The sequence below is a fragment of the Kogia breviceps genome, chromosome 17, assembly GCF_026419965.1.
Source record: "Kogia breviceps isolate mKogBre1 chromosome 17, mKogBre1 haplotype 1, whole genome shotgun sequence".
Classification (NCBI taxonomy): domain Eukaryota; kingdom Metazoa; phylum Chordata; class Mammalia; order Artiodactyla; family Physeteridae; genus Kogia; species Kogia breviceps.
The window spans coordinates 40,757,556-40,777,705 of record NC_081326.1 but is presented as its reverse complement, the minus strand read 5'-3'; the positions used below and the strand labels follow the sequence as shown (position 1 = coordinate 40,777,705).

The window sequence follows — 20,150 nt, the reverse complement described above, 5'->3', positions numbered from 1 at the left end:
CTCTCCATTCCATTCTCTTTATCCATATTCCCCAGATTTAAATGTATAGCCTTAAGTGTCCTCACTAATATACCTATCTCTCACTGAATGACCTTTTTTCACTATGAAAAAAAGAACGGCACATAGAGGCAAATCAGGTAAATTACAAGGTCAGAAGTGTGGTCCAAAAGTTTGGATAGGGCTTCCCTGGTGGCGCAGTGGTTGAGAATCTGCCTGCCAATGCAGGGGACACGGGATCGAGCCCTGGTCTGGGAAGATCCCACATGCCGCGGAGCAACTAAGCCCGTGCACCACAACTACTGAGCCTGCGCGTCTGGAGCTTGTGCTCCGCAACAAGAGAGGCCGCGACAGTGAGAGGCCCACGCACCGCGATGAAGAGTGGCCCTCGCTCGCTACAATTAGAGAAAGCCCGCGTGCAGCAACGGAGACCCAACACAGCCAAAAAAAAAAAAAAAAAGTTTGGATAATAGAAGTGTGTTGTTTATCCCTCTAGCAAGTCCATTCTAAAAATATGCTCTAACTACATAAAGCAACAGAGAAATGGCTGCTCCTCCTGGTGGCTTCCTGATTCACCTGCCCACTGTCTCCTCAGGCTCTCCAGGGACTAGTGTTTCGCCCACTGTCCTTCAGTGACAGGCCAGCTTCTGAGTAAGCTCAGCTGTGAATGTCATGAGTGGGCTTAGATTTGGAATTAGGGCTTTGTTTCTTCTTCAGTGATGGTTGTTGGGGGTTGGGAGATGGGGGATGGAGGAGACCTGCTTAATAATTGCCAGGAAAAATCAGTACAGATTTTTCTAAGGCACTATTCTGAAAGAATAAATAGACAAAAACCCACAGGGAAAATCTTTAAGTGAGGGCTGATTATGTAAGTTGCATTTACGAAAGCTGGCAGAATGACTGATAAGAACACACTTGCTTCAGTGGCCCAGGACTTTATAATCTGATATGAAAGTTGGGGTCATTTTTTTCAAGGGTGGCAATGAGATGATTTTGTGTGATAATCTTTCTGCTAGTCCAAACAACATCCTCTGAAAACTAATATACACCTGTGCTTAGACCACTTAGGAGCTGCATCTCCAACCTCTGTAGATGCTGTGAATTGGGTGAAGAAGGGGATTAGCAGTGACTGCAGAGGCAGTTTTGGGACCAGCCAGCAGCAGCTAAACCTTGAGAGAGAAGAGGGTAGGCAAGCATGACTTTTCTCTTTCTAGGGCTCTAACCCGTACCTTTATTCCAGCTTTTCCACAAACCGAGGACTGAGAGAGGGTCTAGAAGCCAATTTCTAAAAAACACAGAGGAAATATTATACCTTTATATGTGAAATGGTTCCCTCTGTAAGTTAAATTGACAATTTAATTTCTTTGCTCTTGGCTGGAAGAATATCAACTTGATAATAGTAACACTGGTCATCTCATGATAAAAGTATAGTTGTTATAAAGTTTCATGATTAACAAAATTTGAAAATAAATCATTATTAGTTACCAGGTTTTTGTTTTTTCTTCAAAACCTTGCAAAGCATGCAAATAAAGATGAAAACACAAAGGAAGCTGGATGGTAAAATGATTGGGGACTATAGGCCTTGGCCGTCCATGCTTTCCTCCTCGTCTCCTTCTCCTTATTTCATGACAATAAATGCCATAGACAGGTCACCATCCTGATTTTCCAGTTCTTTCTTTTTCCAAATGTCGAGCACCAGCCTGAATGAAGGTGTTTTGCTTTCTTAGAAAAGGACTAAAGGACTTCTGGCTGCTCAAGGTGATGCCAAAGGGACTCTTTCTCATATAAATATGTATTAAGTGCTTAGAAAGTATGCATTTAAAAAACTATTGTTTAATGCATAGCATTAACTCACAAAAAGAGAAAGGGAGGGAGAGAGAAAGAGGGAGAGAAGGATGGGAGGGAAAAAAAGGGGAGGGAGGGAAAGAGGAAAAAAAAGAAAGAGAAAGACACAGAAATCCTCAGATCCCAGAAGCAATAAGGGAATTTAAGCTAGAACGGAAAGTAAAAGCTGACACTGCAGTAACCTGGGGTTTTCAAAACCCCAAGCTGAGAAAGTAACTGGGAGGCTGGTGTAAGATCTCAGAGATGCAGAGACATCAAGCCCAAGTAGAGCGGGTTTGCTGTGCTGGCACCTCCATACCCGACTCTCGCAGGACAAAAAGGGACAAGCTATGACTTACTCAACCCATATGTAGTTTAAGTTAAAAACTCAGTGGAAGAGACAGAAAGTAGAATGGTTGCCAGGAGTTGAGGGGAGTGGAGAAGGAAGAGTTAGTGTTTAATGGGTAGAGAAGTTCAGTTTCACTAGATGAAAAAAAGGAAAAAGAACTATCATGGGGTCCCCTTTAGGAAGAAGGTAACTGAATCAGAAGAAAGGAATAATAGATCATAAAAAATGTCAGTAAACATGGTGGCAATCTAATATTACTTATACTGACTATAAATAATAATAACAGTTAAAATTCACTGAGAAGTTATTATGTGCCAGAAACAACTAACTCATTTAATTATCATAACAAACCTATAGGTAGATGCTATTGTAACCCCATTATACATATGAAGGAACTGAGGCATAGCACACTTAAACAGGAATATAGCCAGTAAGTGACAAAACCAAAAAAATAATAATAACGAAATAATAAATCTGGGGAGGGTTTGGAAACAAGGCATAACTAAAACACTAGTCACCAAGAATATACATGATACATATGATGGGAGTGCATATGCTGGAGCAATTTATGATTGCTGTATTATTTAATTAAAACAAATATACATGTGACATTTTAACAATACCACTAAAAGAATAGGAAGAAAATGAATAAATTTCCAAATAGTGGAGGGAAAAATAGGAAGAGAGTGTAAGAAAAAACAATGAATCCAATAGAAAGCAAAAAAAAGAAAAGGAGAAAAAAGAAACAAAAAAGGCAGCTTTAATAGAAAAAAGTTAGAAAGTTATTAAAATATAGGTAACAACAATAAAGAGAAGCAGAACAAACATCTCTGTTAACTGATATTGTGAGATTGAATATTTAAAAATCTAACTATACACTGTTTAAAACAGAATCAACTAAAACACAATGACCTAGATTAGTTGGAAGTAAAGGAATAGAAAAAGAAAGAGTAACCAAAAGAGAGGTAGTCATGATACAGTACTAATATAAGATAAAATAGACTTACAGGGAAAAAACATTAAGGATAAAGAAGGTGTTTAGACTCAACCAGGTAAAGCAACAAAGCTTCAAATTATACAAAGCTAATTAAGCTGATAGAAATTCAAGGAGAAATTTATAAAATCACAATCTCAGTGGGAGATTTTAATATACTGCTCTCAAAAACTGATAGAGCAACCAGATAAAAAACTAGTAATAATATAGTAGTTTTAAACAGCACAATTAATACATTTTCTCTAATGAAAGAATATGTAGAATGCTATTCCCAGAAAAGGAGGCTACATATTCTTTGCAAGTCATAAGAACACATTTTAAAAAAACTGACCAAGTAATAAACCAAAATTTTGTCTCAACAAATACCAAAGAATCAGTATTACATAAACCATGTTTAACAACTACTACGCAGCATAACTGGAACTCAGTAACTAATATTTTTGGAAACTTAAAGAAAGCTATAATAACTGAAGAGTCAAAGAAGAATCATAATGAAAATCCTAACATGTTTAGACTGGATAGCCATTAAGACACTCTTTCAAAACTTGTGGAAAGTAGCTAAACCATTGCTTAGTAAGAGATGTATGGCCTTAAATGTAAATGTTAGAAAATAAGAAAGACTGAACATTAGTGGACTAAACATTCACCTGAAGAAGACAGAAGAAATAAATAAAACACAATAAGCCCACACATGGAAGAGAATAATACCATCTATGTAAATTCAAAATCACAAAAATGATATAATACTGCTTTTGGATAAATAGCCTTACAGGACAATTTACAACAACCAGAGCCTGGTAACAACTGCAAGGGGAGAAGGGGATAGATTACGGAGAGGTACAAAAACAGGTTTCAGCTGTATTGGTAATTTTTAACTTCTTTTAACCTAAGGACTGTTAACAAATATTTGACATTGTTAACATTTACGAGATTTGGGTGGAGGATTGTTAGTGTTTATTATTCTATGTCCGCTTCCAAATATTTGAATTATTTTTTTTAAAAAGGGGGGGCAAAGAAAAAAATTGAAGAGAAACATTAAAAAGGAGAAATAACAGATTTTCTATTTTTGTAACTTGTAAGTAGCATCAGCCTTAGGCCCCTCATCTGTAAAAGGAATAATAGTAATTTCTACCTTCCAGACTCTGAGAACTGCGTATCCAGCATGTAGCTCAGAGCTTGGAACAGCATGGTCTAGAATGCTAAATGCTGTTATTATTTCATCCTAAAGTCCGGAAGCATCTCTTCTCATCTTCACATCATTCTAAGAAGACCTGGATGAGAAATCGTTTATTTGCTGTTTTTTTTTTTTTTTTTTAGCTCCTCCTTCATTTAAGTCCTAAAGCAAGAATATTTACTGCTACTGTTGATTTTTTTTTTAAAGAAAGAAATATTACACATTTGTAATTAGTAAAGTGATGCTACTGTTATAAAACGTTGTAGGACATTATTGAAGTTTTTTTTTTTTACTATAACCACTTTAAGGTTACCTTGTATCCCTACCTCCCAAATCACTTCTCCACCAAAGTGCTGCATTTGAATTCCAGGTCAGTGAGATGGTAATCATCAGTGTCAGCATTGCCACTACAGTTTTCTTCAACATGTGTGTCATGGATTTTGCATCTTTGCATCTTTGTCTGATATATATTCATTTGCTTACATTGTATTTGATTCACGTAACGGTCCTGCAAACATATTGTCATCTATTTTACTGGTATGGAACTAAGGCTCAGATAGGTCCAGTGACCTGCCAGACATAACAAGATATACCTCAGAGGGCTCTTTTGAGGATTAAAAAAGGTCATGTGAAGTAACTGGTGCATAGGAGATATTCCATATATATTGGCTCTCTTCTCTTTTCTCCCAGATGTTCAGTTAATGTTTGTTGAATATATTGTTTAATTAATGTCTTATTATATTAAGTGAAAACATATGGTGTTCTTTTGATATACGTTTTGCATTTTTATCAAAAATCCCTACTTTATAAGTTTAATCACTGTTTTTTGTAACAACGTATAGTAAAGTTCCATAAAGGTAATAACTTGAAAATTCCTCTAACTCCTCGTTTGTGGCTAAAAATGACATTCAAATGATTTCATCTAAAATTATTCAACTATAAAAGATGAACTCACACTTAAATCTTTCACAAAAGAGTAATTCCAGTATGAAGCACTTCATGACATCTTCCCTTGTTCTAATGTGCTGCCTGAAACAAGTGACTATGGGATGGCTAAGTGGATAGATGGTCTATGGTGACGAGAACAGAAATATAGCCTTTGAAACACTTCCTGACTTATATTTTCCTATACACATTAACCAAGGCAATAACTCGGAATACTTTCAATTACATTTTAAATGTATTTCTTTTTAAAGGTGCCATTATTACAGAGAAGGAACAATAATACAAGCATCAGTGGTCATTGTCCTCAGTTTTCTATGCATGAGGATCCTCTGAGAATGCCTGGAAATTGTGGGGTTTTGACTATATTAAAAAATAGAAAGACTTCTTGAGAGCTCAGTTACCAGGGTAAAATGTAAGAGTAAGTACTAGATTTGATTCTTTGTTTTCTCTGCCTTGATTTTTTTTTCTATATTTCAAACAGTTTACTTTGTAGTAAATTATGTTGCCCTCAACAGCTATTTCCTGTTTTTACTATTTTTTTCTTTGGGGATATTATAAGTCTTTGTAAATACAGCATTACTAGGTTAAGGACACTGGCAGAGAGAGAAAAGGGGACAAAAAAGATGAAGATCTCTCCATCCCCATATCTTGTGAGTGTTACTTTAATTCCACGTCACATTTTTGAAGCCTCTATTAACTGCCATTCTCTACAGCAATGAGGAGAGAATCAGCCTTATATATACTTTTTTTAGTATATAACTTTATTTATTTATTTACTTATTTTTGGCTGCATTGGGTCTTTGTTGCTGCACGTGGGCTTTCTTTAGTTGAGGCGGGCGGGGACTACTCTTCGTTGTGGTGCACGGGCTTCTCATTGCGGTGGCTTCTCTTGTCGTGGAGCACGGGCTCCAGGCACGTGGGCTCAGTAGTTGTGGATCATGGGCTCTAGAGCGCAGGCTCAGTAGTTGTGGCGCACAGGCTTTGTTGCTCCGTGGCATGTGGGATCTTCCCGGACCAGGGATCGAACCCGTGTCCCCTGCATTGGCAGGTGGATTCTTAACCAATGAGCCACCAGGGAAGTCCCTATATATACTCTTGAATGGTGGCTACACTGGGGTGATGCTTCTTGAGTCTGGGTCATCAGAACCAGCTACTGTTCTTTTATTATGAAGGCTTCTCTGCTTTAGGGAGGTCCTTGACCAAGCCCAACTGCACCAAGAGATACTGACATCAAGCCTTGAGAGACAAGGTCGATCCTGAGATTATACCCTCTGCTGGAACATCCACCCTTGTTGTTTTGGCAACTAACACCTAATAATAAGAGTTATTATTACTGATGATCTAGTGCGGACCAGACACTGTCTAAATTATTTCAAATCATCCTATAACAATTCAAGATAAATTGTTGCCATTGTAAGGAAGAGGAAACTGAGATTTAAAAGGTTAAATGGTTTGTACAGCATAATACTAAGTAGCATAGAAGGATTTGAACCCAATATACTCTAACATGGAGTGTATGCTATTCTACTATCCATGCTACCTCTCATTTGCCTACAGATTTTGAGTTATGTAGGGGTTAAGGAAGTAGGAGTTCATGGGTTAAAAAGTCCATGAGATCTGGGTCACATGGTACAATCTGGAGATGCTCGTGTCAAGCAAGAACATGGGCTGAGTTCATCATTGACGATTTATCCAATATGAGGATGGCATTAGCAGGATTACAAATAAGTAATGTGACAAGAGTCAACTTCATTTAATACTTTATTTAGCTTATCATTTCTGTCACACATCCAGTAGAATCTCTCCATTTCTAGAGCTTGCTTTTGGGGATGTTCACAGGGCTGGTGGTGCCTAAAAATGAACTAAACTAAATCCTTATCTCCCAGGACCATTTAAAAAATCCAGTTAACCATAAAGTTCCAGTCAGATGTTCATAATATATTTTCTTGTTTTTTTTGTTCGCAGACCTTTGTTTTTAGGCACATTTACTGGAACAGAATTTATTCTAAGCTGAGCAGACCACAGCTTTTGCAAAAGGCAGCATTAGCATGATGCAGCAAAGTGTGTAGGCGAAGAACACAGCATCCTTGGAAACCCCGTCACTTCCTCTTTGGTATATTTAGCTGGCTTGTCAGCCACATGGCAAATAAAATTTGCTTAGTTACTCCAAAACTGTGGTTCTTAAGGCTCTGTATAGCTGGAATCTCCCCACTCCACTTCCCTGCGTCTCCATTCTATTCATCCCACTTCCTTACAAGTTAAACAGATAGCCTACCCAGTATCTTTAGAAGAAGTCAATCCCATGCTTAAAATCTTCAATGGCTGCTACTGCCTATAGCACCAGCTCCGAAGTTCAGCTTCGTGTCCAATGCCCTTTACAAACTGACCCTCATCTGCTAAATTCTCACCACTCCTCACTCACCTATGGCTCTAGATTTACGAAAAGAGCCTCCACTCCTCAAACTGTGTACTTTCATGAGCTCTAATCGTGTCCTTTCTTCTCCTGCTTCCCACCCATGTGAAGCTACTGATGCCTGACTGTGAGCTCTTTGATGGAAGGATCTGTGTCTTACCCATTTTACTTGCCAGACATGAAGCGGGCATTCAATATTTATTTATTATTGAAATAGGAGATCTCCTTGTGAGCCAAGTTGCACAACATTGTGATGATACAGTTCTAATGAGGTAGCCTACATTTTCGAGGCAGCCCTGCTTTGGACTTATATGGATCCCATTCTTGAGTGGAAAGAAATCCACTGGGGCACTATGGATACCATTATGAAGTCTTTCCATAGCCATTCTTCTCCACGATAAATAGTGGCAACTTGTAAAGCTTCTATTTCCTTTACCAACACCACATCTCTTAACTTTCTAAGGCATATACAGGCCGAATCAAAGCAGATGTTGGGGAGGAAGCTGAGCATGCGATGGACAGAGGGGCCCCTGAGACCCTTCCTCTTGCAGGGTTCATCTGCCACCTCTCCAGATTCTGTCAGACAGAAAGGAATGAATCATAAGGCTGAATGCCACTGGGCCTGGGTCTTGTCTCCTTTTACACAGAAATGGTATATTTTAGCTACATGATAAAATAATAACAGCAATATTCATGTAGTCTAAGGCTTTGAAAGGACTACAGAATCTCCCCTACCACGTCCAAACTAAATGGTGGAACACATTCTAAGTGATTCATTTGTAACAAATCTTACTTTATCTCATGACATGTTTGGAAGAACAATCTACACACAGTTTATCTTTTTACACACACCACTGGAAATATCTATGTTAGCTGAATGAGATATAAAGATGCAAAGCGTTTTAGTGAGACTTACAATGTGTTCAAACCTCAAGAAAAGGTCTCCGCAATTCCCAGCTGAAAAAATATGTATCTGCCACAGGTCTTAAGGTAAAGCCAGACACTATATACCTTGCCACTAGAGGAAATAACATATTTAAATAAAAAATGAGAAGATCATCCTCTAAAGACCATGAGAAGGAGCTAAAAATGCCTCCTGACTATAAACCTACTTTTAGGAGTTAGAAAAAAAGAGAAAAAGCAAGCAAATTCTTAGTTTCTAATTCTTCCATTGTTCTAGGTATTTGCATCACTAAATATAACTATAAAAAGTCAAGACCAAAATTTGTTTGAAAAAAAAAGGCAAACGACCATCTACAAATTAAAATTCAAACTAATAAAAATAAAATTTAATGCTGGCGAAAACATTTTTTTCTAAGACTTGAAACAAGTTAATTTCTTGGACAGTTCCAGAAGCAGACATATTATTTCCTAAAGGTATTGAGGTGATTTTAATAGGAAACCTTTCCCAGGGCTGTAAGACTCCCTTCTTGTGTTCACAAAATAATTGTGGAGGAAGAGCATCCAAAATGGGAGCAGGGAAGAGTTTGTGGAATGTTTTAAGATCAAAAGTCCTTCTAGAAAAAATAAATCTTACCAAATTCTGGTGCACTTGGGGCCACAGAAAACCCTGGCAGAGAGAGCCTTTAGCATATGTCGAACATTTCCAATAATACTACATTTATCTTAATAAAATAGGCTCAGATAGTGCAGAAATGAAGTTATTTGTTGGGTAAAGTTTGCACTTGGGTGGGTACAGATGCTCTTCAGGAATATTCTTATAAGTAATATAAGAATAATCTACACCATGCCAGTTAAGGAACCATTACATGGTTCTATCTTGTCAATATTCTGGCAACCGCAAGAGCCCAAAGACAGCCTAGAAAATCTAGAATGAAAATAAATCCAAGGCCATTTGTACTCAATTCCATGAAATATACCTCAGCAAGCATTCTTGGATTCTTCCTCAATTCTGCCAACACCAGTAATGCCCCAGAGCAATGTTTCCCAAAGCACACTTGAGTCATGGAATCACTTTCCCAACAAATACTTTTTGATGAATAAAGAAATTACCAGGACATGGAAGCAACCTAAGTGTCCATCAACAGAAGAATGGATGAAGAAGATGTGGCACATATATACAATGGAATATTACTCAGCCATAAAAAGAAATGAAACTGAGTTATTTGTAGTGAGGTGGATGGACCTGGAGTCTGTCATACAGAGTGAAGTAAGTCAGAAAGAGAAAAACAAATACCGTAAGCTAACACATATATATGGAATCTAAGGAAGAAAAAAAAAAAAGGTCATGAAGTACCTAGGGGTAAGACAGGAATAAAGACACAGACCTACTAGAGCATGGACTGAGGATATGGGGAGGGGGAAGGGTAAGCTGTGACAAAGTGAGAGAGTGGCATGGACATATATACACTACCAAACGTAAAATAGATAGCTAGTGGGAAGCAGCCGCATAGCACAGGGAAATCAGCTCGGTAGTTTGTGACTACCTAAAGGGGTGGGATAGGGAGGGTGGGAGGGAGGGAGACGCAAGAGGGAAGAGATATGGGAACATATGTATATGTATAACTGATTCACTTTGTTATAAAGCAGAAACTAACACACCATTGTAAAGCAATTATACTCCAATAAAGATGTTAAAAAAAAAAAGAAAGAAAGAAATTACCAAAAGGGAGTTTTCCAAACTTATTTGATCATAAGACGAGGTCCTTTCTAATGGGATCTCCTTTCTAGATCTGGGCTAGTCCCAAGTTGGCTTCTGGCTCTATCTCTAGCTCTATTTTTTAGGTTTCTATTTCTTAGAAGTTTTTCATTTCCCTCACTCAGTTAGTCTGGATTGGACTTCCTGAGACTTTTCCAAGGGAGGCTTGACCAGGGCCTGGGAGAAAACCCTCTTCCTGGATGGATCCCCACCTCTAACAGGGAACCCACTGCATTAGAAATGGCTACATAAAGCTCTAACTACACCAAAGCCTTAGCATGCATTTGGCTGTGTTGTCTGGTGTACTTCTGGGCCTTGGTGACTCCTGCATGACTCTTCCTACTTCCTACCTCTGGCTCTGTAGTTCCTGTTAACAGAGTGTTTATGGTGATGGCAAGACCAAGAATTTTTTTTTTTTGCTTTTGAGAGTTTTTTCTTAATTACTAAAGTAACACATGCTTACTACACAAAAATCGAATATTATATATCAGGTAAAAAGAGTATCTCCTGCAATTGCGCAAACCCTCTCTTACCCCCCAACCCCATGACTGTTACTGTCAACAGTTTCCACCCCCCCTTTTTTTTTTTTTTGCGTTACACGGGCCTCTCACAGTTGTGGCCTCTCCCGTTGCAGAGCACAGGCTCCAGACGTGCAGGCCCAGCGTCCGTGGCTCATGGGCCCATTCGCGCCATGGCATGTGGGATCCTCCTGGACCGGGGCACGAACCTGTGTCCCCTGCATTGGCAGGCGGACTCTCAACCACTGCGCCACCAGGGAAGCCCTCCTCATTTTTAACGATACACAGGACTGGAAGCTCTATATCTGCTGGGAATTTTTCATTGTGCCCCTTTTGCTTCAGGAAATTCTATTTATCTTTATAAAAGAAAGCTCAAATATCACTTTTGTGAAGGTGCCCTGACCCAGCCAAGCCATGCTGGTCTCTCCCTTTCCCAGGTGCCTGAAGTAATTTGCACATATTTCAATTAAAGAGCTTACAACAATTTCATTGCAATTTTTGAATTAAATGTCTTTTCTACTTCAAGGACTTTGAGGACCAGTCTCATTTCTCTTTGTTACAAGGTATCTGGCACACTGACATGCAATCAGTACACAGTAAATATGTGTTGAGTGAATGAGTAAAGAAATATATAAATAAAATATTTTTCTAACACACAGACTTAAAGCTGTATAAAAATCACAGTCAAGATGCTCACGTTTAAATTTCTCTAAAAAGATGTTTCATACATATCCAACATTTCAACCACCAGGTAGTACTGTTAATTATTTTTCCTGTTTGTTTAGGCCTGAAAACTTAAAATTTTAACTTCATGGAAAATGGTAAAGTTGGAAGAATTTGGGGATGGATGGTGCTTTATTATTCAAGTGCCAAATGAACATTTTGAAGCATAAAATCTTTGGCCATAGGCTTTGCCCACTAACACCAGAACATTCCAGGAAATGACATTTCAAATAAACACTTTCAAGTCCAGTAAACCACAAACACAAAAAAGTATTCAATGGCATTTCACAGCAAATAGCTTTCTGTTGACAGTTACTCAGGAATGATTGGTTATATTTGCAAAGCACAAATATCTCTTCTGTTAGATTAATTGAATATGGTTTTAGCTGATGGCTTGGGCAAAAGAGTGAAACTATAAAAGTAGTGAAAGAAGTGAATAAAGGAGAAGAGACCTGAAGGATGAATCTTTGAACAATATTTCTAAATATCAGAAAGTCCCACTGGACCAACACTTCAAATTAACAAGCCCCACTGAGGGACTTTGACATGAATTCTGCATGACATTTTGTCCAAGGAATAGCAGCCAAAAGGAGTCTTACATTTCTTGGAAAAAGAGATTGCCATAGAGCTTTCATAGTTTACCAACTAAACAGTTTGGGGTCAGTGTAATTAAGTAATATAATTATGAACCCATTTCTTGGCTTCTAGCCCAAAGTGCTATTTCTTATTCAAGTATATCATTAATTTTTATCTAGAAGGCATATGTGACACATTAGACCAAGTTCTTCATATTAAAACACATACACGATCTACAAACAGAAATCCACAATCTAATTTTAATTTTAAAAATAAAGAGTAAGACTCAGTGGGTGCAATCATAGGATATGAGGTATAGCGTGGATTCTAGGCATTCATCTTAAGCAGGAAGTGGCCAGGAAAAATTTAGACTCTTGAAAATTTAGTACGAAAGTGAAAAATAGTGAAGGGATCAGTGGATTTCCATCATACAAGAGATGGTGACTTAAATAGTAAAGGGAAAGGATATTTAGGGATACAATAGCAGCTGGCCCTAGAGTTACATCAGTACAATTAACATATTAACTTAGCAGAAAGTAGGCATAGAGGGAACTTTCCTCTACATAATAAAGGCCATATATGACAAACCCACAGCCAACATCATCCTCAATGGTGAAAAACTGAAACCATATCCACTAAGATCAGGAACAAGACAAGGTTGCCCACTCTCACCACTCTTATTCAACATTGTTTTGGAAGTTTTAGCCACAGCAATCAAAGAAGAAAAAGAAATAAAAGGAATCCAAAGCGGAAAAGAAGAAGTAAAGCTGTCACTGTTTGCAGATGACATGATACTATACATAGAGAATCCTTAAGATGCTACCAGAAAACTACTAGAGCTAATCAATGAATGTGGTAAAGTAGCAGGATATAAAATTAATGCACAGAAATCTCTTGCATTCCTATACACTAATGATGAAAAATCTGAAAGTGAAATTAAGAAAACACTCCCATTTACCACTGCAACAAAAGAATAAAATATCTAGGAATAAACCTACCTAAGGAGACAAAAGACCTATATGCAGAAAACTATAAGATACTGATGAAAGAAATTAAAGATGACACAAATAGATGGAGAGATATACCATGTTCTTGGATTGGAAGAATGAACATTGTGAAAATGACTATACTACCCAAAGCAATCTACAGATTCAATGCAATCCCCATCAAACTACCACTGGCATTTTTTACAGAACTAGAACAAAGAATTTCACAATTTGTATGGAAACACAAAAGACCCCGAATAGCCAAAGCAGTCTTAAGAACGAAAAATGGAGCTGGGGGAATCAACTCCCTGACTTCAGACTATACTACAAAGCTATAGTAATCAAGACAGTATGATACTGGCACAAAAACAGAAATATAGATCAATGAAACAGGATAGAAAGCCTAGAGATAAACCCCCACACATATGGTCACCTTATCTTTGATAAAGGAGGCAAGAATATACAGTGGAGAAAAGACAGCCTCTTCAATAAATGGTGCTGAGAAAACTGGACAGGTACTTGTAAAAGTATGAGATTAGAACACTCCCTAACACCATACACAAAAATAAACTCAAAATGGATTAAAGACCTAAATGTAAGGCCAGAAACTATAAAACTCTTAGAGGAAAACATAGGCAGAACACTCTATGACATAAATCACAGCAAGATTCTTTTTGACCCACCTCCTAGAGTAATGGAAATAAAAACAAAAATAAACAAATGGGACCTAATGAAACTTAAAAGCTTTTGCACAGCAAAGGAAACCATAAATAAGACCAAAAGACAACCCTCAGAATGGGAGAAAATATTTGCAAATGATGCAACTGACAAAGGATTAATTTCCAAAATTTACAAACATCTCATGTAGCTCAATAACAAAAAAACAAACAACCCAATCCAAAAATGGGCAGAAGACCTAAACAGACATTTCTCTAAAGAAGATATACAGATTGCCAACAAACACATGAAAGAATGCTCAACATCATTAATCATTAGAGAAATGCAAATCAAAACTACAATGAGGGCTTCCCTGGTGGTGCAGTTGTTGAGAGTCCGCAGGGGACATGAGTTCGTGCTCCGGTCCAGGAGGATCCCACATGCTGCGGAGCGGCTGGGCCCGTGGGCCATGGCCACTGAGCCTGTGCGTAGGCTCCGCAGCGGGAGAGGCCACAGCGGTGAGAGGTCCACGTACCGCAAAACAAAACAAAACAAAACAAAACTACCATGAGATATCATCTCACACCGGTCAGAATGGCCATCATCAAAAACTCTAGAAACAATAAATGCTGGAGAGGGTGTGGAGAAAAGGGAACACTCTTGCACTGCTGGTGGGAATGTAAATTGATACAGCCACTATGGAGAACAGTATGGAGGTTCCTTAAAAAACTACAAATAGAACTACCATATGACCCAGCAATCCCACTACTGGGCATATACCCTGAGAAAACCATAATTCAAAAAGAGTCATGTACCAAAATGTTTATTGCAGTTCTATTTACAATAGCCAGGACATGGAAGCAACCTAAGTGTCCATCAACAGATGAATGGATAAAGAAGATGTGGCACATATATACAATGGAATATTACTCAGCCATAAAAAGAAATGAAGTTGAGTTATTTGTAGTGAGGTGGATGGACCTAGAGTCTGTCATACAGAGTGAAGTAAGTCAGAAAGAGAAAAACAAATACCGTATGCTAACACATATATATGGAATCTAAGAAAACGGTCATAAAGAACCTAGGGGTTAGACGGGAATAAAGACACAGACCTACTAGAGCATGGACTTGAGGATATGGGGAGGGGGAAGCGTAAGCTGGGACAAAGTGAGAGAGTGGCATGGACATATATACACTACCAAACGTAAAATAGATAGCTAGTGGGAAGCAGCCGCATAGCACAGGGAGATCAGCTCGGTGGTTTGTGACCACCTAAAGGGGTGGGATAGGGAGGGTGGGAGGGAGGGAGACGCAAGAGGGAAGAGATATGGGAACATATGTATATGTATAACTGATTCACTTTGTTATAAAGCAGAAACTAACACACCATTGTAAAGCAATTATACTCCAATAAAGATGTATTAAAAAAAAGAAAAAAGAACACTTTAAAAATGTGAAAAAAAAGAAAAACATATTAAGTTAGGAGGCAAAGCAGGTGTGGGGGTTAAAAAAATTTGGTACTGTCAGATCATGCTCATTAAATAATAAAAGTTAAAATGTATTGTGTATCTGGGTTGGGTTAGGCACTGTTTTAAGTACATTATATGAATAGATTATTTAATTTTCAGAGCTACCTTATGAGATAGACCCAGGCAGTCTGGCTCCAGAGTGTTTTTTTTAACAGTATGCCATGCTGCCTCCTAACACCTAATCAAAAGAAATATTAGTCTTTATTTTAGAGTTGAATTCATATGTTTACATAGGTTTTCAGAAATCTATAGGAGAGTTAAGTCCTGAATTGAAGGAGACTGATTACTAGCTATCAAAGGCAACTGAAGTCAGCATACTTTCAGAGCTGGAGAAAGATACTTAATTCACCTTTGCATGGTGTTTGACATTTATTCCTGCAATTGAATTCAACTCAATTAACAGTGATTTAGGCTCCCATGCTGAGTACTAAAGAAGTACAATTCAAAGCGTAGAGGTGACACAATTTTTATGCCAATCCAGAGCAGATAAAAATACTCTGGAAGCTAACAGTTGAACAGAGGTGAAGGAAATGAAGTCCAGAGAATTCAAATGACCTGCCGGAGGCCAAAAAAGTAGCTTGTGGCACAGAGGGACCTAAAAATCTAATTGAGGTGGGTCCAGTTCTCTTTTTACACTACCACTCTGCCTCCTGTCAAGCTGGTTGGAACACCTGGGAACAAAATTAACTTCTGAAATAAATATCTGTGCCCTGTAAAGAGGAAACTGTTGGATATTTGACTGCCTCATCTCTAGAACCCAATTCATTCTGGAATGAAATTAAGGACAGAGAGAACAAATAGCCAAGGGAATATTTGTTTAAGGGAAGAGGAGGAGAGCATTCACGTATGGAGTCTTCCAGATCTCCTCTGAAGGAATGAGTGTTTTTCGGTTTTATTTACTGGGCAATTTACCTCTCTCAAACCTTACCCAATTCTAAAAGCAGACTTGATATTATGTCTTTATTGATAACTATGTGTGTAGGTACATATGTATGTCTTCAACTATATTCTAAGGGTCTTAAGAATAGAGGACATGCTTTAAACCTCTCTGTATGCCCAACTTTTACAAAATGCTTTCACATAGTAGGTGCTCAGTATGGTAATGGTATTAAAAGTGTAAGTATATACAATGTAAGGTTTCCAGTTAGTTTGTTTCATTTTTAAAAAAACGACCCTGGGGCTTCCCTGGTGGCGCAGTGGTTGAGAATCCGCCTGCCGATGCAGGAGACACGGGTTCGTGCCCTGGTCCGGGAAGATCCCACATGCCGCGGAGCAACTAAGCCCGTGAGCCATGGCCGCTAGGCCTGCGCGTCCGGAGCCTGTGCTCCGCAACGGGAGAGGCCACAACAGTGAGAGGCCCGCATACCGCAAAAAAAAAAAAAAAAAAAAACGACCCTGTATTCAAGTCTCCTAGGAAATTTTTAATAGCTTCTTTTCGTGGGTCAATTTTACGTGCCACCCTTTCTACCCACAACCTGCCGGGGACATTTGGCAATGTCTGGAGACATTTTTGGTTGTCACAGCTTAGGGGCTAGGGGAGAAAGGTGTTACTGGCATCTAGTAGGTAGAGGCCAGGGATGCAGCTAAACATTCTACAGTGTATGGGACCCACCTCACAATAAAGAATTACCTGGCCCCAAGTGTCAATAATGCCAAGGTTGAGAGACACCGGCCTCTTTAGAAGTTAAAAACATGCACAATCACCTTCCCATTTCTCCATTTTTAAAACACAAGTAAGACATAAAGCAAAATGATACACTAAATATTTGCCTTGACCAAGACAATGTCAGTAGTCTAGTAAAGATGAACAATTATTTAATGGGCTGATTTAGGATTAGAAGGTTTCATTAAAAGCCAGAGGAAAAGCATGGATTGAAACACATGTGTACTTAAGTAAGCAATGGAACACCTTCACCAAAAGGAATGTTCTGATCTTTACTACATCTGAAACCAACGTTACTCCACAGTTACAATATAAAACATTCTGCTGATGAGGCATTTTCAAAACCACCACTGGTCTGATTCAGACACGGAAGTCTCATTTCACACTGTTTCATTATTTCTAACCTCGCTCAAAATCCACCTTTTGACCAGCACACAAAGAGGAAATGTATGTTTTTTGTTTGTAAATAGGGTCATCAAAATAAACTGTTTTCACAATTAGTCTTTCCTTTTGATTCCTGTCCCATGTCTAGGTTAACCTAAAAGGTCCAATTTTTCATCCTAGATTCCTTATTGCAGCCAAAAGAATCATTCCTTCAGGCCTACTTTGGCTCCTTGACTTCTATCATGGAAAGACGACTGCAGTAAAGCTATCCTAACAGCTTGATGATGTCTTTAAAGACAAACAAGTAAAAGGAAGTGGGGGAGCTGCTGATTTTTCTTTCCACTGGTTATGGTTTCCTTACATAATCTCTAGCTGATGTGGTTGCATTTGCTACAGTTTTGTTTGTTGGGTTTTCTTTTTTTTTGTGGTACGTGGACCTCTCACTGTTGTGGCCTCTCCCGTTGCGGAGCACAGGCTCCAGACGCACAGGCTCAGCGGCCATGGCTCATGGGACCAGCCGCTCCGCGGCACGTGGGATCTTCCCGGACCGGGGCACGAACCCATGTCCCCTGCATCGGCAGGCGGACTCTCAACCACTGCGCCACCAGGGAAGCCCCCATGCTACAGTTTTATTTGCTTGTTCATTTTCTCCAGTGGCTGATCATATTTGATACTTTGGCTGTCTTGTGGACACTTGAATAAAAATTTCTTTCTTTAAGGGGACAAATTAGTTTTTTTCTGGGAATCAACTGACAAAAAACATATAGACCTCAGGAGGATCTTTAAACATTGCATAATAACTAATCTGTTGAGCATTTTGTGTATTGAGTTAAACATGTCACCACTGACACTCTCACACATTGGTTAACGACTTACTAAATATTTACCAAGATCTTTAATAAGCGAGAGTGCTTCCCATGATATAAAGGCTCCTCCACCATCATCCATCGCACCCTGCCCGACATCCCAGCTGTCCAGATGTCCACTGACCAGTACAACCTAGAATAATAAAAAGAGAAAAAATAAAACTAAGCAGAAATGACATCAAAGAAGAAGTAGTCATAGGCATTCCAAATACAGAAATGAAACTTTTATATTTTCTATTTTTACTTCTTAAAAGATGTGTGTCATTACTAGTGGAAAACTTGGTATAGAGGTGTAAGGTCATCTTGATAGTAATAGAACTTCTCACCTTGTACTTCTCTTTATTAGTATAATTTTGAATACTGAAGAAAAATGGTTTATTACTGAGAGATGTTTGACAACTTTATTATATGGCTTAAAACCTAAATGACATAAAAATGGAGCTCAAAATATTCAATATTCAATATTCCACCAAAATATTCAACTCAAAATATTCAATATTCAATATTCAGAATATTCAACCATATTCTCAACTGTCCCAAATTCTAGCGGACAAATAATAAACATGTGTTGAATTGAATTCAAATGAAAAAGTGAGAATAATTTATTTGTTTTTAATTATTGTGCTTTGTGCATTATAAATCACTCTGGTGTTGAATAAATAAGTATGCTGGAGTTACAAACTAGAGTCTAATTAAACAGAAGAACCTTTAAGAAATATCTCAATTTATGTGTTAAATAAATCTGTTGATTATAGTATAAATTTTATATCACCATAGGTTCAAGAATCATTAGTAATTCTCTCCAGGAAAATATAAAAAATATTTCAGTGAAACTAAATTTTATGGACATATTTTATTTTATTTATCTTTTTGTTTTGTTTTGTTTTAATTTTTATTTTTTTGACATCTTTATTGGAGTATAATTGCTTTACATTGTTGTGTTAGTTGCTGCTGTATAACAAAGTGAATCAGCTATACGTATATTTATATCCCCATATCCCCTCCCTCTTGCATCTCCCTCCCACCCTCCCTATCCCACCTGTCTAGGTGGTCACAAAGCACTGAGCTGGTCTCCCTGTGCTATGCAGCTGCTTCTCACTAGCCATCTATTTGACATTTGGTAGTGTATATATGTCAATGCCACTCTCTCACTTCATCTCAACTTACCCTTTCCCCCTCCCCATGTATGGACATATTTTAAACAAGTTAAAAACCAAGTAAAATGACACTGAGTTAATAGGATATCCACATGGCAAGTATGTATCTTGACCTCTAGATCATGTAGTATATGAATACCTAGTCAGATGAATTACAGATTTAAATAAAGATGTTAGAGGAAAGCATAGAACAGCTTTGTCAACTTAGAGTAGGCAAAGATTTCTTAAACTGGACAAAAAAGTGCAAACCATAAAAGAAAAAATAATACATTGGACTTTAAAAATATTAGGAATATTTGTTCATCAAAAGACTCCATTACAGGAATGAAAAGGCAACCCACAGAGGACAAAATATTTACCATACATATTTTCAACAGAGGTCCCATATCCAGATTATATAAAGAACTCCTATGAAACAGTAACATAAAGAGAGTCAAATGATAGAAAAATGGGCAAAAAAAACTTGAACAGACAATTCACAAAAAAGGATATATCAATACAAATTAATAATAATCATATTAAAAGTTGCTCAGGTTCATTATCATCAAGGAAATATAAACTAAACCACATTCAGTACATATCCACTGGAATAGCTAAAATGAAAAAGACAGAAAGTATTGGTGAGGAGGTGGAGCAACTGGAACTCTCATACGTCAAGTGTGAGTATAAATACTTACAACCACTCTGGAAAACTGGCTTATCTACTAACTCTGAACATACACACACCCTAGGACCC

The 20,150-nt window shown here is 38.0% G+C and overlaps 1 protein-coding gene across 3 annotated transcripts in view; it reads right to left on the bottom strand.

Annotated features, from left to right (window-relative positions):
• Positions 1–20,150, bottom strand: part of CPQ (carboxypeptidase Q) — a 438,744-nt gene that overhangs the window by 152,958 nt on the left and 265,636 nt on the right. For all 3 annotated transcript variants that reach the window (XM_067017081.1, XM_067017082.1, XM_059043627.2), the window contains exon 5: positions 18,279–18,390. In XM_067017081.1, coding sequence (XP_066873182.1) covers positions 18,279–18,390 — 112 coding nt within the window. The remainder of the gene's footprint in view (positions 1–18,278; positions 18,391–20,150) is intronic.